At 32.5% G+C, this 27,034-nt stretch overlaps 1 protein-coding gene across 3 annotated transcripts in view; it reads right to left on the minus strand.

The window, feature by feature from the left end:
- Window positions 1-232: 232 nt before the first annotated feature.
- Rpn11 (regulatory particle non-ATPase 11) overlaps window positions 233-27,034 on the minus strand; it is a 41,159-nt gene continuing 14,357 nt past the window's right edge. For all 3 annotated transcript variants that reach the window (XM_035373326.2, XM_035373329.2, XM_035373328.2), the window contains exons 6-11: window positions 25,038-25,188; window positions 24,847-24,954; window positions 24,694-24,768; window positions 8,568-8,693; window positions 592-654; window positions 233-467 (exon numbers count right to left, since the gene is read on the minus strand). In XM_035373326.2, coding sequence (XP_035229217.1) covers window positions 369-467; window positions 592-654; window positions 8,568-8,693; window positions 24,694-24,768; window positions 24,847-24,954; window positions 25,038-25,188 — 622 coding nt within the window. In that variant the 3' untranslated portion in view covers window positions 233-368. The remainder of the gene's footprint in view (window positions 468-591; window positions 655-8,567; window positions 8,694-24,693; window positions 24,769-24,846; window positions 24,955-25,037; window positions 25,189-27,034) is intronic.

Raw genomic sequence — 27,034 nt, forward strand, 5'->3', positions numbered from 1 at the left:
GAGAGGGATTTATTTTATTATATACAGCATAGAAATTTCTTTTTATTTTCTCTATCTTAAATTTTTTCTACGTTTTGCAAAACTTTGGAACCAAGCTTAGAATGTGTGTACAAAATTGACTTATTTTAACTTATGAATAAAATATAGAATCAGTTTTTTAAAGCATTTCATTTTTACACTAAAAATTCTTCAATTTTCTTTTATAAAATAAACATTTCTTGAAATTCTCACAAAGTGTATATAGCAAATGCTCTTTAATGCAAAATAAGTAAATAAATTACAGAGGATGAACTTTGTAGAAAAAGAGTAAACATATAAACACATGCCCTCAATGAATTTATTAAAATATGACTGATGAAAAGAAAATTTCATTGAAAAGCGACAGTATCCAGCATAGCACCTAAACATTGTACAATATTAGAATTCATCAAGGAGTCAACATGTTCTTCTAAGTGTCTCTTGGGATCCTAAGAAAGATTTAAATTTCATTTGGTTAAACTAAAGGAAAAAAATTCACTCAACAAAATGCACTCTTTTCAAATTAATTCAAATACATTTTAAAGTTTTATATTTTATGGAATAAATTTATACCTGTTTTCCAACATTTTTTATAGCAAGTTGTTCTGGTGTCATTTTATCTTCCTCTTCAAGCGACTGAAAACAAAATTTACAGATTCAATCAATAAATATTTATTCATAAATAATAAAGAATTTAAATTTGCTTCACCTAAGAAACTGTTTCCAAAACTTTTTATTATTGACATTTAAGCAATTCCTATTAAACATATTTAATGTGTAATTTTTGCAAAGATAAAAAGTAAGATTAATGAAATGATTTTAAAAATTCATATTTTTAATCTCTTATTTAAGTTAACTTGCAACATTTTAAATTGCATAAGTAATTTTTATTAAATGAATTACTAACAGTGTTCTTGGAAAATCTGCATGTCGTGCAATTTCTGATTTAAAACATCTTATGTAATTTTTGTTTAATAAAATTCTTAAATTTAAAAGGCATATTGAATTTGAGTTATAAATCTCAGTTTTCATTTGCTTTAGATTTTATACTAAAGCATTTGAGTCACTCTATATGTTTAATTCATAAAGTCAGCACAGTTTGGGTCACATACTCTTTTTTTCTTCAGTATAGAAAAATATGATAATCAAGCCAGCTGAAGTGTTAATTAAAATACAGACTGAAAAATGCAACCTTTAGAAAGTATTTACGATAGATAACTAATATAATATTTAGCAAGTTTATCTGAAGTATACATTGACATTCAACTCAGTGTTAATATTGCAGGAATTTAAAATCAACTGCAGTATTGCTGACACATTTATTAATATTAACCAAACATTGCTTTGCAAACCAATAAATGGTAAACAAGCAAAGACAGGAAAGAAAAAGATAAAGCAGAAGCATCTGGAGAAATTATTGTTCATTTAATTAACTACATCCTTTTTTTTTAATTTAGAAATTAATTCATTGCAGTTTTCAGTACCATGAAAATGAATACTTTTCTGTTTTACATGTAAGCTGTTTTCAAAAATACATATATTTACATACAGGTTGCAAATATAGAAAACAATTAGATAAATCTGTGGTACTGATATAGTTTCACTGACGTGTTAAAGTGTGTGTTGCATTTAAATCTGCAACAACTGCATTTTAAGCTTCTTCATTTTGGATTCACTATGTGTGCTTCAATATCTATCTGCATCATTTTTTAATTATAGCATTGACGTAAAGGCAGTTGATTTTCCTTTGGCATGAACAGGCATTTGTTACTTAGCAAATTAAAATTTTGGAAAAGTAATTAATTTTGATGGGAAAATTGCAGTTTACTGAAAGAAAATTGACCTATAGCTGGAATAATCAAATGTATTTTTTCTAGAAGGAAGAATGGTAACTGCAAATGTATATTACTTCTAAATAGATGTTGTTCATTAAAAAATCTAAAAATTATATATTTGATGGATTACTCTTTTATGAAATGCATACAGTAATTATAGATAAGCAATATTGCATAATGATAATACAAAATCACATTGATAACTCCAGCTGGTCAGTTTTAAAATATTATGTTACAATATTGCATGATCTGTATTTTTGCTGGACGTCATCTATTATTTTCTATCTTAATGAATAAGTGGGAAAAAACATTATTGGTTCTTATTAATTTAAACTCATAAAAATCTGGAAATTTTCTGTCTTTCCTTTTTTGGACTTTAGAGAAACTTATGAAGGTATATTCTTTGTTTTGACTCTTGCAATAATGAGAAATTGATTTTTGCATTTTCTTCTTTGTGTTATTTGTTGCAAAATGAATTTCAAAATTCAGATAAAGCTAATTTCATCACTAAAAGAAGAAATTTTTCATGTATTGAGGAAAATATTTTCAATCAATATATTCTGCATATGTAATTCCTTTTGGAGTATATCGCACAAGAAAATTTAAAATTCAAATTGGTCTGCATTCATATAACTAAGAACTGCCTAATGCTAACCCAAAACTTTGATTAGTTTTGTTTTTCCCTTTTAATAAACAATTTTATTTTCAAATGGAATCTTTCTATAATAAAGTTATCTATTGGATTTCTGAAATTCTGAACAAAATTTTAATAAATTTGTACCATTTTGTGCAATATAAACAGACAGATTTGTTTTAAGAATGACTGTTTAAAAAATTATTATTTTGGATATGGCACAAAAAATTATGATAATAAAATGATGGAAAATACTAAATATACAAGTCAACCCATAAATGTTTCAAAGATTTTGAGAAACTAACAAATTGTATGTCAGGAGCAAGTATCCTGCATTAAAGTACAGTTCAGGGAACTTTTTATTTTACTTACAGGGTACCTTTTCTTATCTATCCAAAATCAGCTAAAATAGGTGAAGTGTCTGGTGTACAAATATAGAAAAATAACACTTCTCTGACTCCTATGGAACCAATATTTTATTCCATACGATGTTATAGATTCTTATTCATAAGATTTATTTACATTTTACATGCACGTAGCATCACGTGACAAAAACTCGAAGTTTGTTTACTTTGTTCTTCGCGGAGACTAGAAGGTGTTGCCATTCCGCTTTAACTAAATTTAATTAGAAATGTAACGGAACTGAAGCGACACTACAATAGGATTTAGATCTTATGAAAGTTTCAGTTGGGTAAGGCCTTTTAGTAAAAGAATATTTATTCTTTTTGTTTGAGGTTTTGAGAAAATTCAGACTGTTTCATATGAGGTACTGTTGAAAAGAATTCACCAGGTAATGCTAAAGGAGTTCCGTATACAAGTTCTGCGGATGAGCAACCTAAGTCTTCCTTGATGGCAGATCTTATGCCTAAAAGAACAAAAGGCAATGCTTCCAGCCATGATTTTGATTCGAGTAGATGACATTTGAGACTTGCTTTTAAAAGTTCGGTGTTGTCTTTCGATCAGGCCATTTGCATGTGGATGGTACGCAGTTGTAGTGTTTGTATGAAAACCAAGATATTTTCCTAAAGCTTGAAAAAGTTGGCTATCAAATTGCCGACCTTGGTCAGATGTTATGCGATTCGGAATTCCAAAGCGTGAAAACCAAGTATAAATCAAAGCTTTAGCAATAGATTCTGCTGATTGATCTTCTAACGGTACCGCTTCGATCCATCGTGTATAACGATCGATGATGGTTAGAAGGTATTTGAATCCTTTGCAAGGAGGTAGCGGACCCACCAGATCTATGTTTAAATGCTGGAATCTGTGTGGAGGTACTTTGAATTCTCCCAAAGATGAATGTGTATGTCTGTGAACTTTAGATCTTTGGCAAATAAACATGCTCTAGTCCATAGTTGGTAGTCTTTATTCATATTGGGCCATATGAAACGTCGTGTTATCAATTTTATCGTGGATCTTATTCCAGGATGAGATAAATTATGGATTGAAGAAAATATTTTCTGCCGAAACTTTGCAGGGATGTATGGTCGATTGTAATTTGTAGAAGTATCACAGTAAATTTTCTTGTCGCTGTCCGGTATAGGAATCTGCAGGATTTTTAAGTTTGGGTTGTTTTTAAGTATCTCCAAGTCGTCATCTTCTTGACAGTCTACTATAGTTTGTAAGTCTATTGCAGATGGTACAGAAATGGTGTCTATGCGAGAGAGAGCGTCAGCGACGGTATTTTCATGCCCTTGTATGAATCGGATATCGGTTGAGAACTGGCCAATACATGACAGTTGTCTAGCTTGTCGTGGCGAAGCTTTTTCCAAATTTTGTTCGAAGGCAAATGTTAGTGGTTTGTGATCCGTGTATATTGCAAAAGTTCGCCCTTCTAAGATGTATTTGAAATGTTTTACTGCTGTATAGATGGCTAAGAGTTCTCTGTCGTAGGCACTATATTTTTGTTGTGCTGATGTCAAATTTCGGGAAAAGAAACTTAAAGGTTGTTTTTCATTATTCACAATCTGATGTAAAACGGCTCCAATGGCAGTATCGGAAGCATCAGTTGTTAGCGATATTTCAGCCTTTTCGGATGGGTGAGTTAAGTTTGTGGCATGAATAAGTGCATCTTTTAAGATCTGGAAGGCGTTTCTTGTTTCTGCCGTCCAGGTTATTTCTTTTCTGCAGTTCTTTTTAATACCACTGAGCAATGTTGTTAAAGGTTGTTGCAGTTTTGCACAATTTGGTATGAATCTGTGATAAAAATTCACCATACCTAAAAATCGTCTTAAACTAGTAAATGACTTTGGTTCTGGGAAATTTTTGATGGCATCAACTTTCGTTGAGAGAGGTTTAAGTCCTTCAGCTGACACTTCGTATCCCAGGAATGCAAGTTTTGCTTGACCAAATTTACACTTTGCCGCATTAATACACAGGCCATATTCGTTTAGTCTCTCAAGGACTGCTCGTAGATGTTTTTGGTGAGTTTCTTCATCTGGGGAGGCTATTAGAATGTCATCAAATAGCAAAACATGAATTCTAGTCCATTCAACACACTGTTCATGAAACGTTGGAACGTTTGGGCCGCATTTCGTAGGCCGAACGTCATGAATGGGAACTCGAATAAGCCAAAGGGAGTGAGAATGGCCGTTTTCGGTATATCTTCTTCGCGAACAGGAATTTGTTGGTACACTCTAATGAGGTCTATGGATGAGAAAACTCTTTTTCCAGCTAAAATGGAACTGCAATCTGTTAAAAATGGTAGAGGGTATCTATCAGGAATCGTGACGTTGTTTAACGCTCGATAGTCTCCACAAGGTCTCCAATCACCTGATTTCTTCATAGCGAGATGTAGTGGGCTCGACCAGTTACTTTTGGATGGTCTGCATAAACCCATTTGGAGCATAAATTCAAACTCCTTTTTAGCCGCTTTAAGTTTCTCAGCTGATAGTCTCCTGGCTTTAGCGAAAACTGGTGGACCTCTGGTTTTGATATAATGTTCGATGTTATGATTTTTAACTTTATTATTAACTACACTGAGTTTTAACAAATCCGGAAAATCGTTAATGATACGTTTATATGGATCATTTACGGCATTTAAAATCGGAATATTATTATTGTTATTTTGAAAACAAGGAGTTCCATTGGTTGTTAAGAATGTAGTACCATCAATCAACTTGCGATTTTTAGAATCTACCAAAAGGTTAAAATTTGCAAGAAAATCCATGCCTATTATCGGTTTGTTTACGTCTGCAATTACAAAAGGCCATGTGAATGATCGTCTGAGTCCAAGATCAAGCTTGTGTAATTTTTGGCCATATGTTTTAATTTTCGTACCATTTGCAGCAAAGAGTTCTAATTTTGAGATGTTTTTTTTATCTGCAGGCAAGGGAGGAATGACAGAAATTTCTGCCCCAGTATCTATTAAAAATTGGGTAGCCGATTCTTTGTCGCTGATGAAAAGACGACTCAGCTGCACCCCTTGTCCCTCCATCGTCAATGAGAGACGGGGAGCTGGTTTTCCGGACTATTTGTCTGTGATGTTGATGAGTAGTTGCAGGGTTGTTTACACTTAAATGACTTATCACCGAATTTTTTATGATAGTAACAAATATCACTAGATCTGTTACCACTGTAACTCCTATCTCGTGATTTGGATCGGTTACGACAATAGGGACGATTGTGGCGTTGCTTGTTTAAAGCAGAAACTTGTAAGCTAAGTTCACTAACCTGTTTTTGTAAACTTTCAATCACTTCCGTTTTTATCGTTATGGATGATGCAGCAGCTATTTGGGGAGTAACAGGGTTTAATTCCCAAATCTTATCGGCCATTGTAGCCACTTTTGACAAATCTTCACTACTAACAGATATAATGCTACGCATATTAACGGGTAAACATTGTAGCCACAATGTTTTTAGGAAAGTATCTGTTACTTTATCGCCAGCCAAATTACGCATCTCACACAGTAATTGAGATGGCTTTTTGTCACCCAGTTCTAACTCACTCAGTAATTTTTGGGTTTTTTGAGTCTCTGAATCAGCATATAATGAAATTAGTCTATTTTTAATTGCCTCATATTTATTATCTTGTGGTGGACTTAGCAGAATATCAGATACCTGTGACAAAATATCAGGTTCAATGGAACTTATAACATAATCATATTTTGTTTGATCTGCACTAATTTTTGCATTTCTAAATTGTGCTTCTAGTTGAATAAACCATATTTTAGGATCTGGCTTCCAAAAAGGAGGAACTTTAACGCTTACCTTGGCGACAGATGCAGTTGTTGCTTTAATTTCGGTTTCGTCTTCGTCAGCCATTGTAGAATTCGATCACGCCGGGATACACCAGTGAAGTGTCTGGTGTACAAATATAGAAAAATAACACTTCTCTGACTCCTATGGAACCAATATTTTATTCCATACGATGTTATAGATTCTTATTCATAAGATTTATTTACATTTTACATGCACGTAGCATCACGTGACAAAAACTCGAAGTTTGTTTACTTTGTTCTTCGCGGAGACTAGAAGGTGTTGCCATTCCGCTTTAACTAAATTTAATTAGAAATGTAACGGAACTGAAGCGACACTACAATAGGATTTAGATCTTATGAAAGTTTCAGTTGGGTAAGGCCTTTTAGTAAAAGAATATTTATTTTATTGATTAATTAATGTAGTTAAAAATAACAATGATACTAAAATAAGATTCTGGAAATAGTTTTGTTAGATCCTGATAAATACATATCTTCAAAAAATTAAAATTTTCTTATAGTTAAATGCTTTAAAACATGCATGTGGAAAATTTTAATCTAAAGAGTAATATGAAAGTCTGCTTTGTAGGACACAGTTTAAAAGACATTTAAAAACAATTATTATCAACAATTATGTTAATACAATTTGCTGATTTAACTTAACCTTACAATGAATAAATATAAACTATTCATTATCCAAGAAATACCTTTATTTATATAATACAGTCAAAAGTCATTAATTCGGACACCCATAATCCGGAATGATCTATAATCCGGACCTCAAAGCTAAAAACTTTCTGCGCATAGGCGTTTACGTGTGCGCGTAAGACCTTTACGGCTGCGAATATACATGTGCGCATGCACATAATACGTTTACGCATGCGCATTTAATGTAAAACAGACAGTATAAGCTAAAACTATCTAATTATTTATTTCAGTTAATGTTGCAGATTGCGTTGTTCCTTAATTTTCGAATTGGATCCGGCTTATTAATTTTTGCAGACTGTTAGAGCAATTTTATAAAAGTAAGCTTGAACTTTGGATTATGTCAAATACATTTTCCGATGCTGGAGCTCCCAAAGGATCTACAAAGCGAAAGTATGTTTCAATGTCCATCAAACAAAAAAAGGAATTGCTGCAAAAAATGGATAAAGGCATATATCCTTTGATTATCTAATCATTCTGAAATATGTTTATCAATTTCACGCTGCTCTGCGGGGGCAGGGAAACGACACGGCGCACGCCCAATGAATTAGAAGTTGATCTGTCAGCACTATCTTCAGAGCAGATGTTTTTATTTTATGTGGCTTTTAATTCTTTACTAAATGTAGTATTTCATCTCGATGTACTCAGTCTTTGATATGATTTAAATCAAGTTCCTCCTCATTATAATTTGCTTCCGATAGTGAAGAAAGTGACTCAGAGGTTATTGAAAACGAAAAAATTTCGATTGACAAATTAGCCGATATTCTCGACACAGCAATTATAGGACTTGAACAGTGGAACTTTGTAAGTAAACAAGAAATTATGTCTGTTTAATAGAATTAAAGAGAAAGTATTATCACATGAAACGAAGCAAATTAAACAACTTACATTGAAAGAAATGTTTAATAAAGTAAACAAATAAATATTTAGCTTTTTCTTTTTGCAAATTTTGATACCCTTTAGATCATAATTGCTGTTTATTTCATAAATTACGGTTTCATATTTTTAATTTTATAATTTCTGCATGCCATCTTACCAGATTTAAACTGATGATCTATAATCCGGAAAAATCGATAATCCGGAATTGCCGAAGTCCCGACGAGTCCGGATTAACGACTTTTGACTGTAGTAACTAAAAAATTTTCAAATATGCCTGAAAAATTCATGAATAAAGATGTTTACCTTATTGTAAGCCTTTGCGAGTTCCAACATTTCTGTAACAGTTTTTTCATTGATGACTGAATGTTCATTATAATCTTGTAACATCAAGCCATCCATCCAGCTCTTTTTATGAAGATTCAAAAGCATCTGTACAATATTACAATGACTCAATACTTTATTATCTGACCAATATAAATAATTACTAATCAATGTATTAAATTTTAAAAGTAAGCAAAAAAGCAATGTTAATATGGTCACAGATTTTTGAAAACCTTATCACGTTTGAATAAACTGTCAACAAATTAGACTCAAAGGAATCCCTTAAATCTTAAGAAACATGATATTTCAATACTTATGTACTTTCTCAATGACCATTTTTAACAAACAAAAACAGTGCTACTTGATACCAATAACAGGCAAGCATGATGTCACAACACACTTGGATATTCCCTTTGGTTTTATGTAACCAGAGTAAGGCATTTTAGTTTTTATCAAACTTTTGATAGATTCAGTGGCAGGATCACTGGCAACACCTTCAAAAATTATGGTAAAATCAAATAAGAACCCATATTTCTTCAGTTATTTAGCACAACTTTTTTACAAATACTGTGAATATCAGAATGCATCTCAGAATCACAGATTTTCTCTTATTAGTAACTGTTCTAAAATAATGCTTCCCAATTACTAATTTAAACAGGAATATTATTGATGTTACTAAATATAAATAAAGTTAACAATTAAAATATTTTTTCCTAGATGTATTTTGCTATTTGATATGCTTCAAATCAAGGAGATTATGAAATGTAATTACTATTTTACATTTCGTCTATCTCTATGCTTTCTAATAAACTGCCTTTTCTGATTTTCAAATAATTTTTATCACATTTTAGAAACAAATAAATGATACAAAACACATTAAGAAAACTATTTTCATTTTTTAAAGTGTAAAGGTTTTGGTGTGGCTTAGTGTTGGTGTCTACAAGTTATGACTCAATGTTACTCAATCAACTTTAACTAACACTAACTTATTTGTTATAAACACCGAAGCTACTACATGATATTCCAACTTTATACAGTAGATGGTAAAAACTATGTGGCAGTTATTGCAAAACTATGAGACGTCAGCTAATGGCATATACAGCCGAGTGTGAGATAACCACAACATATCCACCAATGACTTAGTCATGAAGCAAAAAAAAAAAGGTTGATTACAAGGAATTCCAAAATATCAATAAAAGATATACATATTATAATAAGAGTTATACATTAAAATATACACTGAAATGTACATATAAAATAAAATACAAGATATGCAAGTAATAATACAACATGTAATAATAACTGAAATATATAACTATAAATGCATGCTGAATATGTAATATAACAAATGCATGTGTAATATGTAACAATACAAATGTAAATGAAGAGTTAGTAAAATAAGAATTTGACAGTTTTCAAATATATATAAATAGATATGTGGGAAAAAAACTGTAAAGTATTCATAAACTGTAACTTTTATAACAGATGAACAAAAGAAAAATATTCAATTACATTATACAGATTAGTCTTTTGGAAAAATTTGGAACAATCTTTGATTCTTTAAAGACTTTGATGTGAAATCTCAGAAATTACATGTGTATCTGTGTGTTCCAATAGAGTTGGAACAAGTTAAACATAATTGATACTTAGAAATACATAAGAACAAGTTTAGAATGCTGGGTGTACACATAAACTGATAGCTGAACATGTTTAGAGGTTGCAGTTGGTTTCAATGAATGCATGACGGATCAAAATTGTGAAACATGGGATTCAGAGAGAGGTACAGAATTATTAACATTCAGCATATTTGAGGGTAATATACAGTGGATGGACAAAAATATGGAAACACCTTGTGAAATGCATGTTTGAAAAGAAAGATTGATTTTAATGAAATATGTACGTGGCGCTGGCGATTTTGACTACTGATGCCACCTATACAACTTCGTAAATGTGCTAAACAGTTCAGTTGTTGTCGGAGTACAACAACTGTAGTAGTTATGTGAGGTTGTCATTGCATTATGTCAGAGTTAACAGACTTTGAACGTGGGCAAATTGTTGGAGCACGTATGGTAGGTGCTTCCGTAAGCAAGGTAGCCAAGGTGTTTAGTGTTTCAAGAGGTACTGTAGCGAAGATTTATTCCGCATATTTGAAAAGCGGAAAAACATCATCTACTAAATCACAGCGCGGACAAAAGTGTGTCCTGAGTGATCGTGACAGACGATCATTAAGGGCAATTGTGACGAAAAATAAGAAGACCACAGCTGCAAAAGTTACTGCTGAAATAAATGCTGTGTTACTGAACCCTGTGAGTACCAAAACAATTAGAAGGGAGCTTCATAAACCAAAGTATACCAAAACAATTAGAAGGGAGCTTCATAAACAGGGAATTGCTGGCCGTGCTGCAATTGAGAAGCCACTCATCAGTGATGCTAATGCTCGTAACAGAAAAAGGTGGTGTAGCCTGGACTATAGAGCAGTGGAAGCAAGTAATACGGTCTGACGAGTCTTCTTTCACATTGTTTCCCCACTTCTGGCCAAGTTTACATCTGGAGAACGCCATCTCAAGCCTATAATACAGACTGCTTGTTGCCAAGAGTGAAACATGGCGGGGGTTCTGTTATGGTTTGGGCAGCCATATCGTGGTTCTCTGCTAGCCCCATGATAACTGTGTCAGGGCACATGACTGCCAAGACTTATGTGAACATTTTGGCCGATCAAGTTCATCCCATGGTACAAACTTTGTTTCCCCGATGGTGATGGTGTCTTCCAAGACGACAAAGCCCCTGTTCACACAGCTCACATTGTCCAGGACTGGTTTTCTGAGCACGAGGATGAGTTGTCCCATCTCCCCTGGCCACCACAGCCACCAGACCTGAATATTATCGAACCTTTGTGGTCTACATTGGAACGGAAAGTGCGTTCTCGTTATCCACCGCCAACATCGTTATCTGAACTTGCCATCGTTTTGCAGGAAGAATGGTATAATATTCCCTTGGCAAACATACAGGAACTGTACTGATCCATTCCGAGAAGACTGCAAGCTGTTTTGGATGCCAACGGGTTTCCTACACCATATTAAGCAAAGAAACATGTTTTTTTAAAGGTGTTTCCATATTTTTGTCCAACCTCTGTATGAATGGCACCACAAATAAGTTCAGGACAGCTAGCATGTATATTGTTTATGGCAGATCATAACCCAACAAAACTACTTGTTGAATTTCAGTTCATTTTGTGTTGTTATGAACCATTTTTGCACAGTAGTTGATGAAATCTTTCAATCAGCCTACTAGCCTGAGGATGGTAAGCAACAGTTTGAATGCAGTGTGCATCCAAAATCATCATCAAATCCTTAAACACGCAAGATTCAAAATTTCAGCCTTGATTGGTTGTAATTGACATGGGACAGCCAAATCTGGCAATCCAATTGTGTACTAATGCTTTAATAAGTAATATAAGCAGAAATGTCAGCACAAGTTCTGGCCTTTAATAATGGTCATGCAATAACTGTTAACTTCAGATGATGGAAAAGTACATATGAAATCAACAAGAATATGTGAAAATCTTGCATCAAGCGTTGGCATTCAGGCAAGATTAAAGGCATTTTTAATAAATTTCTTCATATTAGGCAAAAATATCACTTAGTGACCATTTCTGTTGAGGCTAAAATGCTCGCATGAGGAAGACAGTGGGTCTGCTAAAAAATTCTGGAGCAGAATGAATGGATGAAGTGTACCTGTATCCATAATTACACTAATATCACTTAGTGACTTAGTGACTAAAAATATCACTTAGTGACCATTTCTGTTGAGGCTAAAATGCTCGCATGAGGAAGACAGTGGGTCTGCTAAAAAATTCTGGAGCAGAATGAATGGATGAAGTGTACCTGTATCCATAATTACACTAAAAGTTAACATCTAAAGGAAAATAATGTTCATCTAATTTAAAAACTAATGAAGAGTGAGAGACAGAATTCTGAATTTCAGAGTCCTGAAGTTGCATTTCAGATAACTTTTTATAATCAATAAGTTGATTATCAGAAAACTGCATGTATTTCTACCTTGGATAAGGCATCAGCAACTGATAACGATGTTTATTTTGCATTTGGTAGATCAATGTATGTTTATTGTACGCTCACACCAAATCTGGCGCTATTTGGCGTCCATAAGATTTGAAGCTGAGCAAGTCTATGTACAAGTTGTTCATGTTGTGTTGTGCTGTCAATAAATGTAGTCTTGTGTTAAAGTGTGTATCTCTACCACTTAGTTTTTTCCCTGGTTCTACTTAACATTTTATGGTGTCAGAAGTGGAATGTAAGAGTATTATCCGAGAATATTACCAAAGACTTTGTGGTAAAAATCTGTTGTGAAGGAAGGCAGTGAAGATGGAAAATTGATAGTTGGGGGTGGCAGATTGTTTGAGGTGTGTTGGTTAGTTTCATTTCAATTTGTAAAAGTTGAAATGATGTATTGTGTATTGTAGAAATGTTTGGATAGTTAGGGAGATGCTAGGATTTGAAGTAGTTTCAAGAGTAGGTCTGTATTTTTAATAACTGGAGCTAGAATACTGTTGTATGTATTATATATTTAAGTTGTTTTTTTAATGTATATGGTTGTTGTACATTGAATTACAAGTGTTATTTTGAATAGAGTAACATTGTTCATAATAAAATAAGAGCCTTGTACATAATAAAATAAGAGAAAATTGAGAGTTGAAGGTGGCAGATTGTTTGAGGTGTGTTGGTTAGTTTCGTTTCAATTTGTCAAAGTTGAAATGATGTATTGTGTGTTGTAGAAATGTTTGGATAGTTAGGGAGATGTTAGGATTTGAAGTAGTTTCAAGAGTAGGTCTGTATTTTTAATAATTGGAGCTAGAATACTGTTGTATGTGTTATATATTTAAGTTGTTTTTTTAATGTATATGGTTGTTGTACATTGAATTACAAGTGTTATTTTGAATAGAGTAACATTGTTCATAATAAAATAAGAGAAAATTGAGAGTTGAAGGTGGCAGATTGTTTGAGGTGTGTTGGTTAGTTTCGTTTCAATTTGTCAAAGTTGAAATGACGTATTGTGTGTTGTAGAAATGTTTGGATAGTTAGGGAGATGTTAGGATTTGAAGTAGTTTCAAGAGTAGGTCTGTATTTTTAATAATTGGAGCTAAAATACTGTTGTATGTGTTATATATTTAAGTTGTTTTTTTAATGTATATGGTTGTTGTACATTGAATTACAAGTGTTATTTTGAATAGAGTAACATTGTAGATAATAAAATAAGTAAAAATAGAGGTGTTACACAGATACAAAAATAAGTGTTGAGTCAGAACGGCTACTACAAAACTGTTAAACAGCATTGAAGAAATGTTTAAAGATCTAAGTAGCATTGCTTTAGATAGATACACTGAACGAAAAATTGCAATTAATTATTGAAAAAGAAAGTGCACTAAATGATTTAAACTTAGGTATTCAGGCTTTTTTGCCTGTCGCTGAAATTGAGAATGATGTAACTACTTTGATAGATTATTCAGAAAAACTTTCAATCTGGAAGTATAGAATCAGATTGCGAATTTGAAGGGTCCTTTTACACTTCACTTATGGTAAATGGAAACAGAATGGTAAAACTTCCTAAACTTCATATTAAGAAATTTTATGGGGATCCGTCATTGTGGTTAGAATTTTTTGGTCAGTTTGTGTTAACTTTCGATAAAAATTCTACTCCTTCTAAAATAGATACATTTAACTATCTCAAATCATGTAAGTGGTCAAGCAGTGAGTTTGATTGCTGGGTTAGTGATTACAGAAAGAAATTATGAGGTAGCACTTCATATACTCACAAATAAATTTGGTAATACTAATATCTTAATCCAAACGCATATGAATAATTTACTGAAACTTCCTGCTGTTCACAATTCGCATGACACAGTTAGTTTCAGAAAATTTTTCAATAAAATTGAAGGACAAATAAATTAGAAACTTGGAAGGTTTAGGTATAAAAACTGATACATTTGGTAATTTGTTAATGCTGAAAGATCTTGTCTTAGAGTTTAATAGAAAATGGCCAAGTGATTTCCCTTTCCAGGACATACTTAAGACATTTTAGAGGATGAAATTCAACTTAGGGAAAGAACATTTAGTTCACCTAAAATTAAAACAGAGACTTATAATAATGAAGCTAGAAATAATTTTAGAAAATCTAATTATAATAAAAGATACGTTAATCATGTGAGGCCAACCGCAAGTTATGCTACCACTATTAAAAGGGACTGTGTATTTTGTATTAGTTCAGATCCCGAGTTTGTGAATTTAAAACAGCAGAAGATTAGAAAAATTAATTGAAAGCTGAAAATAAGTGCTTTAAATGTTTTCTAAAAGCCATTTAAGTCGTATGAATAGATTAAAATTCGGATGTAAGTATTGCAAAAGTAAATTCCATAATTATCTATTGTATAATGAAAATATCAAAAATAAAGCTGAAAAGAAAAGCCTAGTTGATGCAATTGTGAGTGAGTCAGAAAACAATGCAGTCATTATGCAGCATAATTAGACAGTATTAAAAACCAGGATATTGCTGTTTACATGCTCAGTTATTGCTAGTTCAGTATATAAGTCAAACATTTAAAAAACTGTGCATAATTTGTTAGATAATGGATCTGAACGGTCTTGGTGCCCAAAACTCTTAGCTATTTCCTTAAAATTAAAGCATATAAGAAAGGAAAGATTATCAGTTTATTCTTTTGGTTCATCAAAAGCGGCCAAAATATTATATGATGTAGTTAAAATAAAATTAACGAGCAGATATAGTTCATATAAATTTATTGAAATTGAGGCATTAATTACTGATACAATTAAGGCCGTGCTTATTGCTTTTCCAGATGATAAAATACACAATGTTTTTAAAAGCCAAGGTATTATTTTAGCTAATGAATGTAAAAATGATCAGTCGGTGACTATATTAATTGAAGGAGACATGTTTTGGAATACTATTAAGAGATCTGGGTTTCAGAAAATAAATAAAACTCTTAATTGCATACTGACAATCTTTGGTTTTACTCTGCGGAGAATTCAGCATACGTGCAATATATCTAGTTCTGTAAATATAGTATCTTTTAACTGGAGTATAGGAACAGATATTCAGGTGTTATGGGAATTGGAAAGACATATGGATGAATTACCTACTACTGACAAGTGTTTAACCGAGCAATTCAAAAATTATCTGAGATTTATTGATGGTAGATATGTTATTTAAAACATTGTCTTCAGAATAAGAAAATAATTTTTCCATAGCTAGAAGACAGTTTAACGATTTGCGAGAGTGTTTTGGAAAAAAAAAAATAGTGGATTGCGAATGAGTATAAGCAAATAATTTGCTACCAAGAGAGTAAAGGAATTATCGAAGAGTGCGGGAGGGAGTGTAATGAATATTTTAAGCCATATCGAGCAGTTGTAAACAGAAACAAGGACACTACGAAAGTTCACGTTGTATACAACTGTAGTTCAAAAACTTAGAAAGCTATGTCACTGAATGATTGTTTAGAAACTTGTCCAAATTTAAATCCTAATGTACTAGATGTATTATTAAATTTCAGAAATTTAAAATTATGTTTAATGGGGGTGGTATAAAAGCATTTTTAATTTTAAAAATTGCTGAAGAGGATCGTAAATTTCTGAAATTTCTTTGGCTTCCCTATAATGAAAATGCTGAATATAAAATTATGCATATGAATAGGTTGCCATTTGGTTACAAAATTTTACCTTTTATACTAACTAGTTTTATTAAAAACCACATTAGGAAGTATGAGAAAACTAATCATGATACAGTACGCATGTTAATACATCATTATATGTGGATGACATACATTTTGGTGCACAAAATACAAATAAGGCATTTAAATTATAAATTGATGCTGTTTCAATTTTGAAGGCAGGTGGGTTTAACTTTCAAAAATTGAGATCCAACTCTCCTGAACTGGAAAGATTATGGGGTTTGAATAACCTTAAAGTTGAGAATAGTAGAAGACAACTGAAAGTGCTAGCTGTGAATTGGATTCCTGACGACGATATCTTTTCCTTGATGTTAAACTATTGCTAGATAAATTGAGTTCTGTGAAGAGTAATAAACGCAGTGTTTTGCAAGTAGCTGCCATGGTTTTTGATGTGATTGGTATTTCAGCTCGTATAAGTTGGGATCAAAAGTTACGAGGTGATCTCATAGAAAAATGGTTAACGTGGTTTTCGGAAATAAAAGGGTTAGGGCAAATAAAGTTACAAAGGCATTCATTCTTTGTTGGGTTATGTAAATCCTCAGGATGCCGAAGTTTAATTGCATGTATATTGTGATGCATCTCCAAATGCGTATGGACCTGTTACTTATTTTCATTATCAGGATAGTTGTAGTAACATTAAGGTGTCACTTGTTATGTCCAAAAATAAAATTGTGCTTCTGAAGGAATTGCCTCGTTTAGAATTAATAGCAGTTTTAATTGGTGCTTGAGTTGGAAAGTATATTCTCAGTCTTTTTGGAGATTTGATGACTAAACAGTATAATGGACTGACTCGGAAATAGCTTTATATTGGATCAAGGGAAGTGCCAAATGTTGGAAACAGTTTGTCGCTACTCGTATTTTGGAAGTTCAGAAAAAACAGATCCTAAAAGTTGGTTTCACTGCTGGTCTCAAGATAATCCAGCAGATTTAGTGACTAGAGGTATATCAGTTGGAGGTTTGATTTCAAGTGAAAAGCAGTTTTACAGACCTTATTGGTTACCAAAAAGTAAAGAATATTGGCCTATACAGTTGAAGGGATCTTAGTTAGATACAGCTATTGTGGAAAAGGGGATTATAGTTAAGAGTATGGTGGTAAGATTAAGCTTAGTTGAAGAATTGTGGAATAAATTTTCTTCATCGATTGCTGAGGGTTATAGCTTAGTGTTTTAGATTATTGGTAATGCCAGGAAATTTAAAATTCTAACACCCTATCTAAAAGTAAGAGATCTTATTGAGGTTCACAAAATTATAATTAAGGCAGATCAAAGTTCTGAATTTCCTGATGAAATTACTAAGCTAGAAAGTCATAATTTGTTGAACATCTCAAATAAGTTATATCAGTTAAGCCCTTTTTTGAATAAAGACGGACTTGTGAGAGTCGAAAGAAGATTAAAAAATGCAAATTTGCCAGAAGAAACTAAGCATCCAATTTTTCTACCAAAAAGCAATCACGTAACACACTTAATTATAAATCATTATCATTTGAAGTATCTAAACTCAGGTTTCCAGTTGACGCATTCTGCCATTCATCAGAATTATTGGATTATTGGAGCATGATCAGTAATTCGTATAATTATAAGAAACTGTATAATTTGCATTCGTCATCACAGGGAACTGTCACTACATTTTATCAGTAACATTCCTGCATCTAGATTAAATGTAAGGAGACCATTTTCACAGACAGGGAACGATTTTTCCGGCCCATTTCAAGTTTGCCATAAACGTAGCAGAGGAATACAACCAACAAAAGATATATGTATTTGTGTTTGTGTGCTTCATCACGAAAGCTGTTCATCTGGAAGCTGTCAGTGACTTGAGTTTCAATGGGTTTATTAGTGCTCTAAAACGGTTTGTCACACGTAGAGTTACACTACAAATAATTTACAGTAACTGTGGATCAAATTATGTTTGTGCACGAAATGAATTAAAAATGTGGACTTCAAAAAACATTGGGTGTTTCTTAGCAGATGAAAATGGCGAGTGGAAACTTAAAGCTCCTTCTGCCAATCATTTCGGGGGCCTCTGGGAGGCTGCAGTAAAAGCCATGAAATTCCATATGAAAAAAAATGATTGGCTCACAGATATTAACCATCAAAGAGTTCAATAGATATCTTACCGAAATAGAGACAGTGATGAACTCACGACCACTTAGCCCAGCACATTTCATCATTACTGAAATAAAACGAATTCCTGAATCTAATGTTATAGATGAAAAAATTGCCATGCATGAGCGATGGAAGTTGGTGACGCAGCTTTTGCAAGCCTTGCGGAAAAATGGTCTAAGGAATATCTAACGACTTATAACTGAGAAATAAATGAAGGAAACCTATGACTAATATGAAAATTGGAGATTTAGTGTTCATTATGGAGGACAACCTACCTTCCTTAAACTAGAGAATGCCTCGAATTATACAATTTTATCTTGGCAGTAATGAAAAGATCCAAGTTGTTAAATTAAAAACTGTCAATGGTGAACTAATCAGACTATAAACAAACTGGTACTACTAATGACTGAGAATTATATATTACTTGATTTCTTTTTTATGATTTTAACTTTTATTGTAGTTTAGATTATTTCAACATTACTGATTTATGTGGAAAACGCTCATTCACTATGCTGAGTTTGTATACGTGATATGTAAATCTACAAAAGTATGTATATTTTATTTTATGAAATGCTAAAAGGCCATCGGGCCCCAGTATGTTAATGATGTTTATTTTGCATATGGTTGATTAATGTATGTTTATTGTAAGCTCACGCCAAATCTGCCATTATTTGGTGTCCATGAGGTTCGAAGCTAAGTAAGTGTATGTACAAGTTGTTCATGCTGTGTTGTACCATCAATAAATGTAGTGTGTTAGTGTGTTCTCTGCTGCCTAGTTTTTTTCCCTGGTTCTACGTTACAGCAACATGACCTTTGATTTCATGTATCAGTGGAAAATAGGCCAATAAAATCACGATGGCGAAAATTTTCATACAGAACATTTTGGGTGGTTTTTGCTTAAAAGTATATATATTAGGTGATTTCAGTCTGCCTAGATTGTAAAGGCCTCGACTTCGAGCATGTGCCGAAATTTCTTGATCAACAAATCTATAGTCAGTAGTTCTTGATTACAGATTTACTACTTCCTTTGACTTTTGTTGAGTTTGATGGATAGAAGTACAATGGCTCCAAAATTGAATTACACAACTGGATTACTGAACTACCAGTTGCAACATCCGAAGCATCAGCGCAAAGTTTTTAAGTAACACAAGGAAATTGATGTCTGAGAGGGATAGCCTTGATGATTGTCTTTGTTGCATTGGTGAATTCTTTCTCAGCTTTGTTATTTCAGCCAAGAGGGTGTTCTTTTTATTTTACTCAGCTGTGAAAATTCCTTTTTACTGATGTATCGTTCTAATAAAAACATGCTAAGTCTGGAGAAATTTTGAGTGGCTTCTACTCTGTGGGGCTTTCAACTCTGTTCAGATCCACGAAAACATAAGAATTCTAAAGATGTTACATCAAAGATAAATTTAGACACAATAATTGTTCACTCATTATTACTTAGTTATTCAAGTGTGTCAAATGCTCAGTTTCTTGCTTTGATGCAATTAATGTATCATCAAAAAAAGCAAATACTCCTGCCAGATCACGAGTTACTTTATCAATGAACCACTGAAATGTTGCAGCTGCGTTGGACAACCCTAACTGCATTCTTGTGCTCTCAAAAAGTCTGAAAGGAATGGCAGTAGCTGTTAAGTGAATATTACAAAGATTAATGGGAATTTAATAATAGGCTTTTACTAAGTCTGTATGAGAAAATACTTTTGTGTCATGCAATTCTGCAGCAATGCTGGGAATAAGATACCTATCCTTTGCTGTCACAGTATTTCTCCCACATGTCTCCATTCATTTGTGCCTTTTTTCACATCATATGTGAAGTAGAAGAGTAATTACTTTAGGAGATTCGCATGTGGCCTAAATTGATCATTTCTTGGATTTAATTTTCAGCAATTTTTAATCTATCTGGAGCTAATCTCCTAAGCTTACATGACACAAGAGAATCTACTACTTCAATGAAATACATAGTATTATGCTTAACACTTTCATTAAGATTTAGAAGCTTCAACGGTGAAGAATACTTAAAGGGTAATTTATCATATTCACTATTTGCAGTAAGTGTTGATAAAATACAAATGTGTGCTAATAATACTACAAATAATTTTTAAACCAAAAAGTTTTCTATTCTTTAAAACCTGCAATAAATCAAAATAATGTAAAAAATCTGATCCAGTAATATTTGTTGATACTTTATATATATATTAAACAAAATTAAAATTGCGACGAAATCTGAGGTCAAGACGTAAAATGTTTTTGGTCCATAAATTGCAACTGGACATAAGCTGGTTGATCATGCACCTAAGCATGAGATAACCATAAAGTATTAAAATTATTAACAAATATTGGTACTTATGTATTATCCTTTCGATGGTCATCCATAACTGGCACTAAATCACACTACCTGGCCAATCGACAGGATAACATAAATACCCAAATACTTAAAGATGTTAGATACAGTAATTACAGTGTGAAAATCTCCATATCATCTGCTTTCAAATGACAATTTTAAAGTATTCATAAAATAATTTTGCCAATGGTCACCAATCATTGCGGAATTCTAAAGGACACAGTCATTCATAATTGGCAGTTGACAGGATAATACATAAGTACCCAAATATTTTAAAGCATTAGATAGGGTAATTATGATGTGAAAATCTCCATAATATCTGTTCAAGTTTTCAAATGACAATTTTAAATTCTTAAGAACAATTCTAAGTATCAAGTGATTATTAAGTTAAAAAGCAATGACTCTCTGGATATCCACATTAAAATGATTTAAAAATAAAATTTATTATTTGCTTCTTTCAGATATTAATGAGCTCCTTTCTCCAATTCCCTCAATTTCTTTTTAATTTCAAAAGATGTAAAAACAAATATTAGTTATAGAGGTAGGCAAAACCATTCTTTGTGGGTTCAGATCTGAACTGTTCAATCACTGCACTGAATCAGTTCTTATTACCACTTGCAACTCACTAAGAATAACCTTGATAAATGAACTTGGAAGCAGGGAATGATTCAAGAGTGGAATGAAAGGATGGAGCAAAGAGCAGAAAGAATTAAGTTAGAAGTGGGATCAGGAGAATTGATTCAACCAAGTTTTAAAATTCTTTAAAAACCTTTCTAGGCAGAATTAACAAACTCTGGTATATGAAAATGTTCAAATAGTTGGAAAATGATAAAAATTAAACTCATTTTTAACATGAGAAGGGGAACATTCATTTCTCCTCTAAAATGAAAATCAACTTTCATTTTCGATAAGAACTCTTGGCGAGTAAACTGTAATGAGCTCCTGCACTTTTTCCGTCAAATTACACTTTGCACTCATTTAGCAAAGTGAATTTTTTGTTTTAAAATTATCAAATCAGTCATTCCAATCAGTTCAAAAGTGGACTGCTCATCTCTAACTAGTACAGTAGAAAGTCCGAAATGCGGAATCATCGGGACTTCGGCGATTATGAAGTTGGGATTTTTCTGGATACAGTCAAAAGTCTTTAATCCGGACACCCATAATACGGAATGATCCAGACCCATAATCCAGATCTCAAAGCTACAAACTTTCTGCGCATGCATTAATACATAATACCTTTACGCATGTGCGTTTAATGTATAACGGACGGTATAAGCTAAGCTAAAATTATCTAATTATCTATTTCAGTTAACTTGACCTTTCGATTATGTCAAAAAGAATTTCCGATTCTGGAGCTGCCAAAGGATCACAAAGCGAAAGCATGTTTCAATGTCCATCAAACAAAAAGTGGAATTGCTGCAAAAAATGGATAAAGGCATATCCTTTCTTTCTCTAACCATTCTGAAATCTGTTTATCAATTTCACGCTGCTCTGGGGCATAGCGGCGCGCAATGAACTGGAAGTTGATCTGTCAGCACTATTCTTATCTTCAGGGCAGATGTTATTATTTTATTTGGCTTATAATTCCTTACTAAATGTAATATTTCATCTCAATGTACTCAGTCTTTGATAAGATTTAAATCAAATTCCTTGTCATCACAAATACACAAATAGTTTTCTGGTTGCAATTTTCTAATTTCGGCTATGTGTAATGTATGCTTTAAGCATGCACGCGTTAAAAGAAATGTTTAATAAAGTATAAATATTAAGCTTTTTTTTTTTTTTTTTTTTTGTAAATTTTGATACCGTTTAGATCATAATTGCTCTTTATTTCATAAATTACGGTTTCATATTTTTAATTTTATAATTTCTGCATGGCATCCTACCAGATTTAAACTGATGATCTATAATCCGAAATCACCGATGTCCTGACGAGTCCGGATTAAAGACTTTTGACTGTATTAGATCATAAGTTTGAATCTAGTAAGATGGCAAGTAGAAATTATAAAATTAAAAATATGAAATCGTGATTTATGAAGTATTTATGATCTGAAGAGTATCAAAATTTACAAAAAAAAAAAAAAAAACCTTAATATTTATTTGTTTACCTTATTAAACATTTCTTTCAATCTAAATTGTTTAAGTTGCTTTGTTTTTTGTGCTAATACTTTCTCTTTAATTCTGCAGACAGACATAATCTCTTGTTTAGTTACTTTGTTGAAGTCCTGTAACTGCTGTTTTGAGAATTCCGACTAACTTGTCAATCAAAATTTTCTCATTTTCAGCAGCATCTCTGTCACTTTTTGCACTATCGGTAGGGGTATTTTCTGGATCTAGAACCATACTACAGATTTCACCATTCATTAACCTTTTGAGGCCGGGGCTTAAGCTACCAAAGGACGGGGAATCTTGAACCGAATGCTTTCCCCCCTTTTAGAAATCACCTCCTAATTGCAACAAAGATTCTTGTGTGTAGTCTAATAGATTCTAAGAAGTCATCTATGTCGCAAAAGGAAGACCTTTGAAAGAGATAAGTGGTTAAAACCCCAAGGATGTCATATTTGACATTTCACCCCACTTTTCAGCCTGGTAAATGGGGGAAAAAGACATGGCCACTAAAGTGGACAACCCTGTCTTTTCAAAGAGAGGACTCTTCAAAAGGTTAATTGATTGATGAATGAGAAGCATTGTCATCACAATGAAAAACTTCTTTTATATCATCTTCATTTATTATTGCTTCTCCACATTTCTTTACAAAATCTGTTAATTGGAAAATTTCACCTTTGCTTTGCGATATCCAACAAACCTTTAAAATTCGCGGATATCATCATCAGTATTTATCAGTATATTTTACCTTCTCTCGAGCACCAAGATAAGCTTGAATTGTATTAGTTATTTATTATACTTACGTCTATTTCTTCCACATACTAAGCTTATTATTATGTTTAGTTATTTATTATACTTATGTCTATTTCTTCCACATACTAGGCTTATGAAAGTTTTGAATATATAAATTCCCACATATACATGCATATACTTATTGAGAGCCAGCATTAGAGATCTTACCACCTGATGCAGTCTCTGTGGGTCCTAAATTCTGCGATTTGGTGCAAACATACAAGCCCTGGCGCTGGTTCTGGGTTTGTGTGAATAACAAATCAGTTATTCTTAGTTTAAATATCCATAAATATAATCTTTGTGTCTATGAGTATCATCAACAAAATCTATTTTCAGCATATGGAAAGAAATTTTGGGTAAATTTCTCCTCGTCAACATCTTTAGCACATTTAACTTAAATCTTTAATCATCGTCAAGCGTAATACAACATAAAAGTTTACCATACTTCTTTATTATTCAATTGCCAACATAAATTGTTTAGGCATCGCTACATGAATCATTACTCAAGTTATCATGTTTTTATAAAATGCAGTGATGAAAGGTTAAGTATAATAAATAATGATTCGCCAGGTTGGCGTCAGATCAACGATGTATCCACGTGGAATGTTTCAGTTTGAGATGTGTGCCAAGCAGATATGCAGCAACAAAGCCAAATTACTGATCTTACAAATTTATGCTAAAATGATTGTTTCTTCGATAACAAGGTATTTTATTTAGCATCAAAATGAAATTAAGAATTGGGACTCTCCAGATGTTTTATTATGCGTGGAGGGTGGAATTAAACGTGCATGCGTAAAGCCTACGAGAAAAAATGTTGTTAGTGGTTTTGAGGTCTAGATTTTAGATCATTCAGGAAAATGGATGTCCGGATTTCAGACTTTGTACTGTATTGCTCACTTAATTTTCAATTTCTGAAAATATTAGTTACATACCTTAAACTAATATAATTTTAAAGTTTAACATCTGTGTAACATGGCTAAAATACATTATTAAACTTACCTTTTGCTCTAATTCATTCTTCCTGTAATTTATTGATATTGAATAATAATGCCTATTCAAACCATGGATTAGAGCCTATTAAAAAAAATGTCACATATTACTAACCGCACTTCATCAAAGCATCAATTAAAAAATTAATATATGTTAATTTACCTGAATAGATGGTTTTGTGAGATGACCAAGATTTGATGTAGTCTGCCTTGGTTCTTGACCAAGAACTACCATGTTTGGATTGATTAATCGGAAAGCATCAATTACAACCTGCAAAAGTGATTTTATACATATATGTCAATATATAGAAGAGAGTTGCATACAAATGCATTTGTATCATCAGTAGTAATTACCTTTCCTTTAACACTCTGAATTGGATCAACAACTACTGCAACAGCTCTTTCAGACAAAGCCTCAAAGCTCTGCTGTGTATTAATGTCTACACCAGATAGCCAACAACCAAATCCAGGATGGGAGTGATACCAGCCAACTACCATTTCTGGCCTTAAAATACAGAAGCAAATTATATATGTGAAAATACAAAATAAGTCAAATTTATGCATATGAAATACCATATATTTGGGCATATAACATGCACTTTCAATGCAAAAAAAAATAAGATCAAATTTTATTGGTGTGCATTATACGCCAGATATAAAAATGGTAGATTTAAAAGTAAGGAAAAGATGAGCATAAAAAAATTAGATTTCTTCATGTACCTAAATTATGTTTATTTAAAAGGAATGACATATCTTACGAACTTAAAAATTTTCATCATCGGATAATATGAAAAGTTCATCATATCCATCTTTTGTTATATTTTTATAGATATATCGGTGAATTTTGTTTCATCTTCACCATCACTGTAACTGATTCATAAATAAATAAACATCTTCCATTCTATCTAGATTGTTAGACATACTATATTTCTTAAATGACTTTTGAATTACGTCGGGTTTAATTTCATTCCATGCTTTTACTATCCACTCACACACTGTTTCTGAAACCGATATGATGCATTTGGCCTTCTTTCGTAAATTTTTTTCATTTCCTAATGTGCAAGCATTTCACTATTTTTAAATTTTCTTTGAAGGTTTATTAATACACACATCTAAATGCTGAAATAATGACTTTAATTTGCCTGGAATAAGTTCCATGTCTGTATGTACTCTTTCAACAATTTTTTCATATTATCTGTTAGATGGATCTGAACATATCCCAAATTAAACTTTTCCAACTTTTTGGATTCTTTAAGACAACTGGACACTTTTGTCAATTATTTCTTATTCACAGTTTCACACCGTCTTTTGTCCATCCGTCCCTTCTTGTGAACATGATGAAATTTGGAAAATTTTGGCATCGTGTTTCTTTTAAAAATAACCATGGATTTTATACTATGCACTAAGCAAGAAAAATCTATGAGGAGGTGAGATTTTTTCATGGCCTGTTATTTTTATGTGAACTATCTTTGTTCCTCTGATATTGTCTTATTTCTTATCATAGCAAACATTACTTGAGTGTCGTCCCTATTTCAAATATGTGACAGTAAATAATTGTTTTTGCTTTCATAGGTCAACACCATACTTCTGGAAACTTAATCAATTTATTGTCCAAATCTGGAAGCCTTTGTGAAACTTTTTCTTTTCGTGGAACTAAATTATTCCATGCAATAAACTAACTACACCAACTCAAACTCGCTTTCAAGTTTTCACTTTCATTTGCATTCTTTTTTGCCCATCTTAAAGTGAATAAACCTATGCCGTTTCCTGTTACAATTAAACCATTCTGGCAATTTTCTAGGACCCACTTGGCAACACTTTCTTCTAGAATAGGCCATTTTGCTACTCCTTTAGGCAAAGCATATTTATTCTTTGGCACATTAATTATTGCAATTTCATTTTTCTTCCACTTCTGTATAGTGCTTTCACCAACACCAAAGATCCTTGCTGCAGCATGATTTTCATTTTCTTTCACTATCAGAATGACAGAATGACTCGCAAACCGAACGACAAACAGATTGACATTTGAAACCACCACTGTGTTTTTTGCATTTCACAGGTGCCATATTTACTACTAAAAGGAACACTAGATCAAGTATTTTAATTAAAGCAAATACAAGTCTTCGATGTTCACTTTAAAATCCTTGGTCTAAATAGAAACCTTCGAATGAATGACTTCTAAAGATAAAAGCATCACACATGCATCTTTCAGGTTTCTTCATAAAAAAAAAGGTGCATGTTATATAGCAAGCATACCTAAAAATTTTACATTGTAATTTGGGATTGTAGGTGCACATTACATCTTGGAATATACAGTATATTTGATTTTATTGTACAAAGGACAATACTTC

The sequence above is a fragment of the Stegodyphus dumicola genome, chromosome 9 (genome assembly GCF_044657685.1).
Source record: "Stegodyphus dumicola isolate Sdum_Otavi_A_Nest chromosome 9, ASM4465768v1".
Classification (NCBI taxonomy): domain Eukaryota; kingdom Metazoa; phylum Arthropoda; class Arachnida; order Araneae; family Eresidae; genus Stegodyphus; species Stegodyphus dumicola.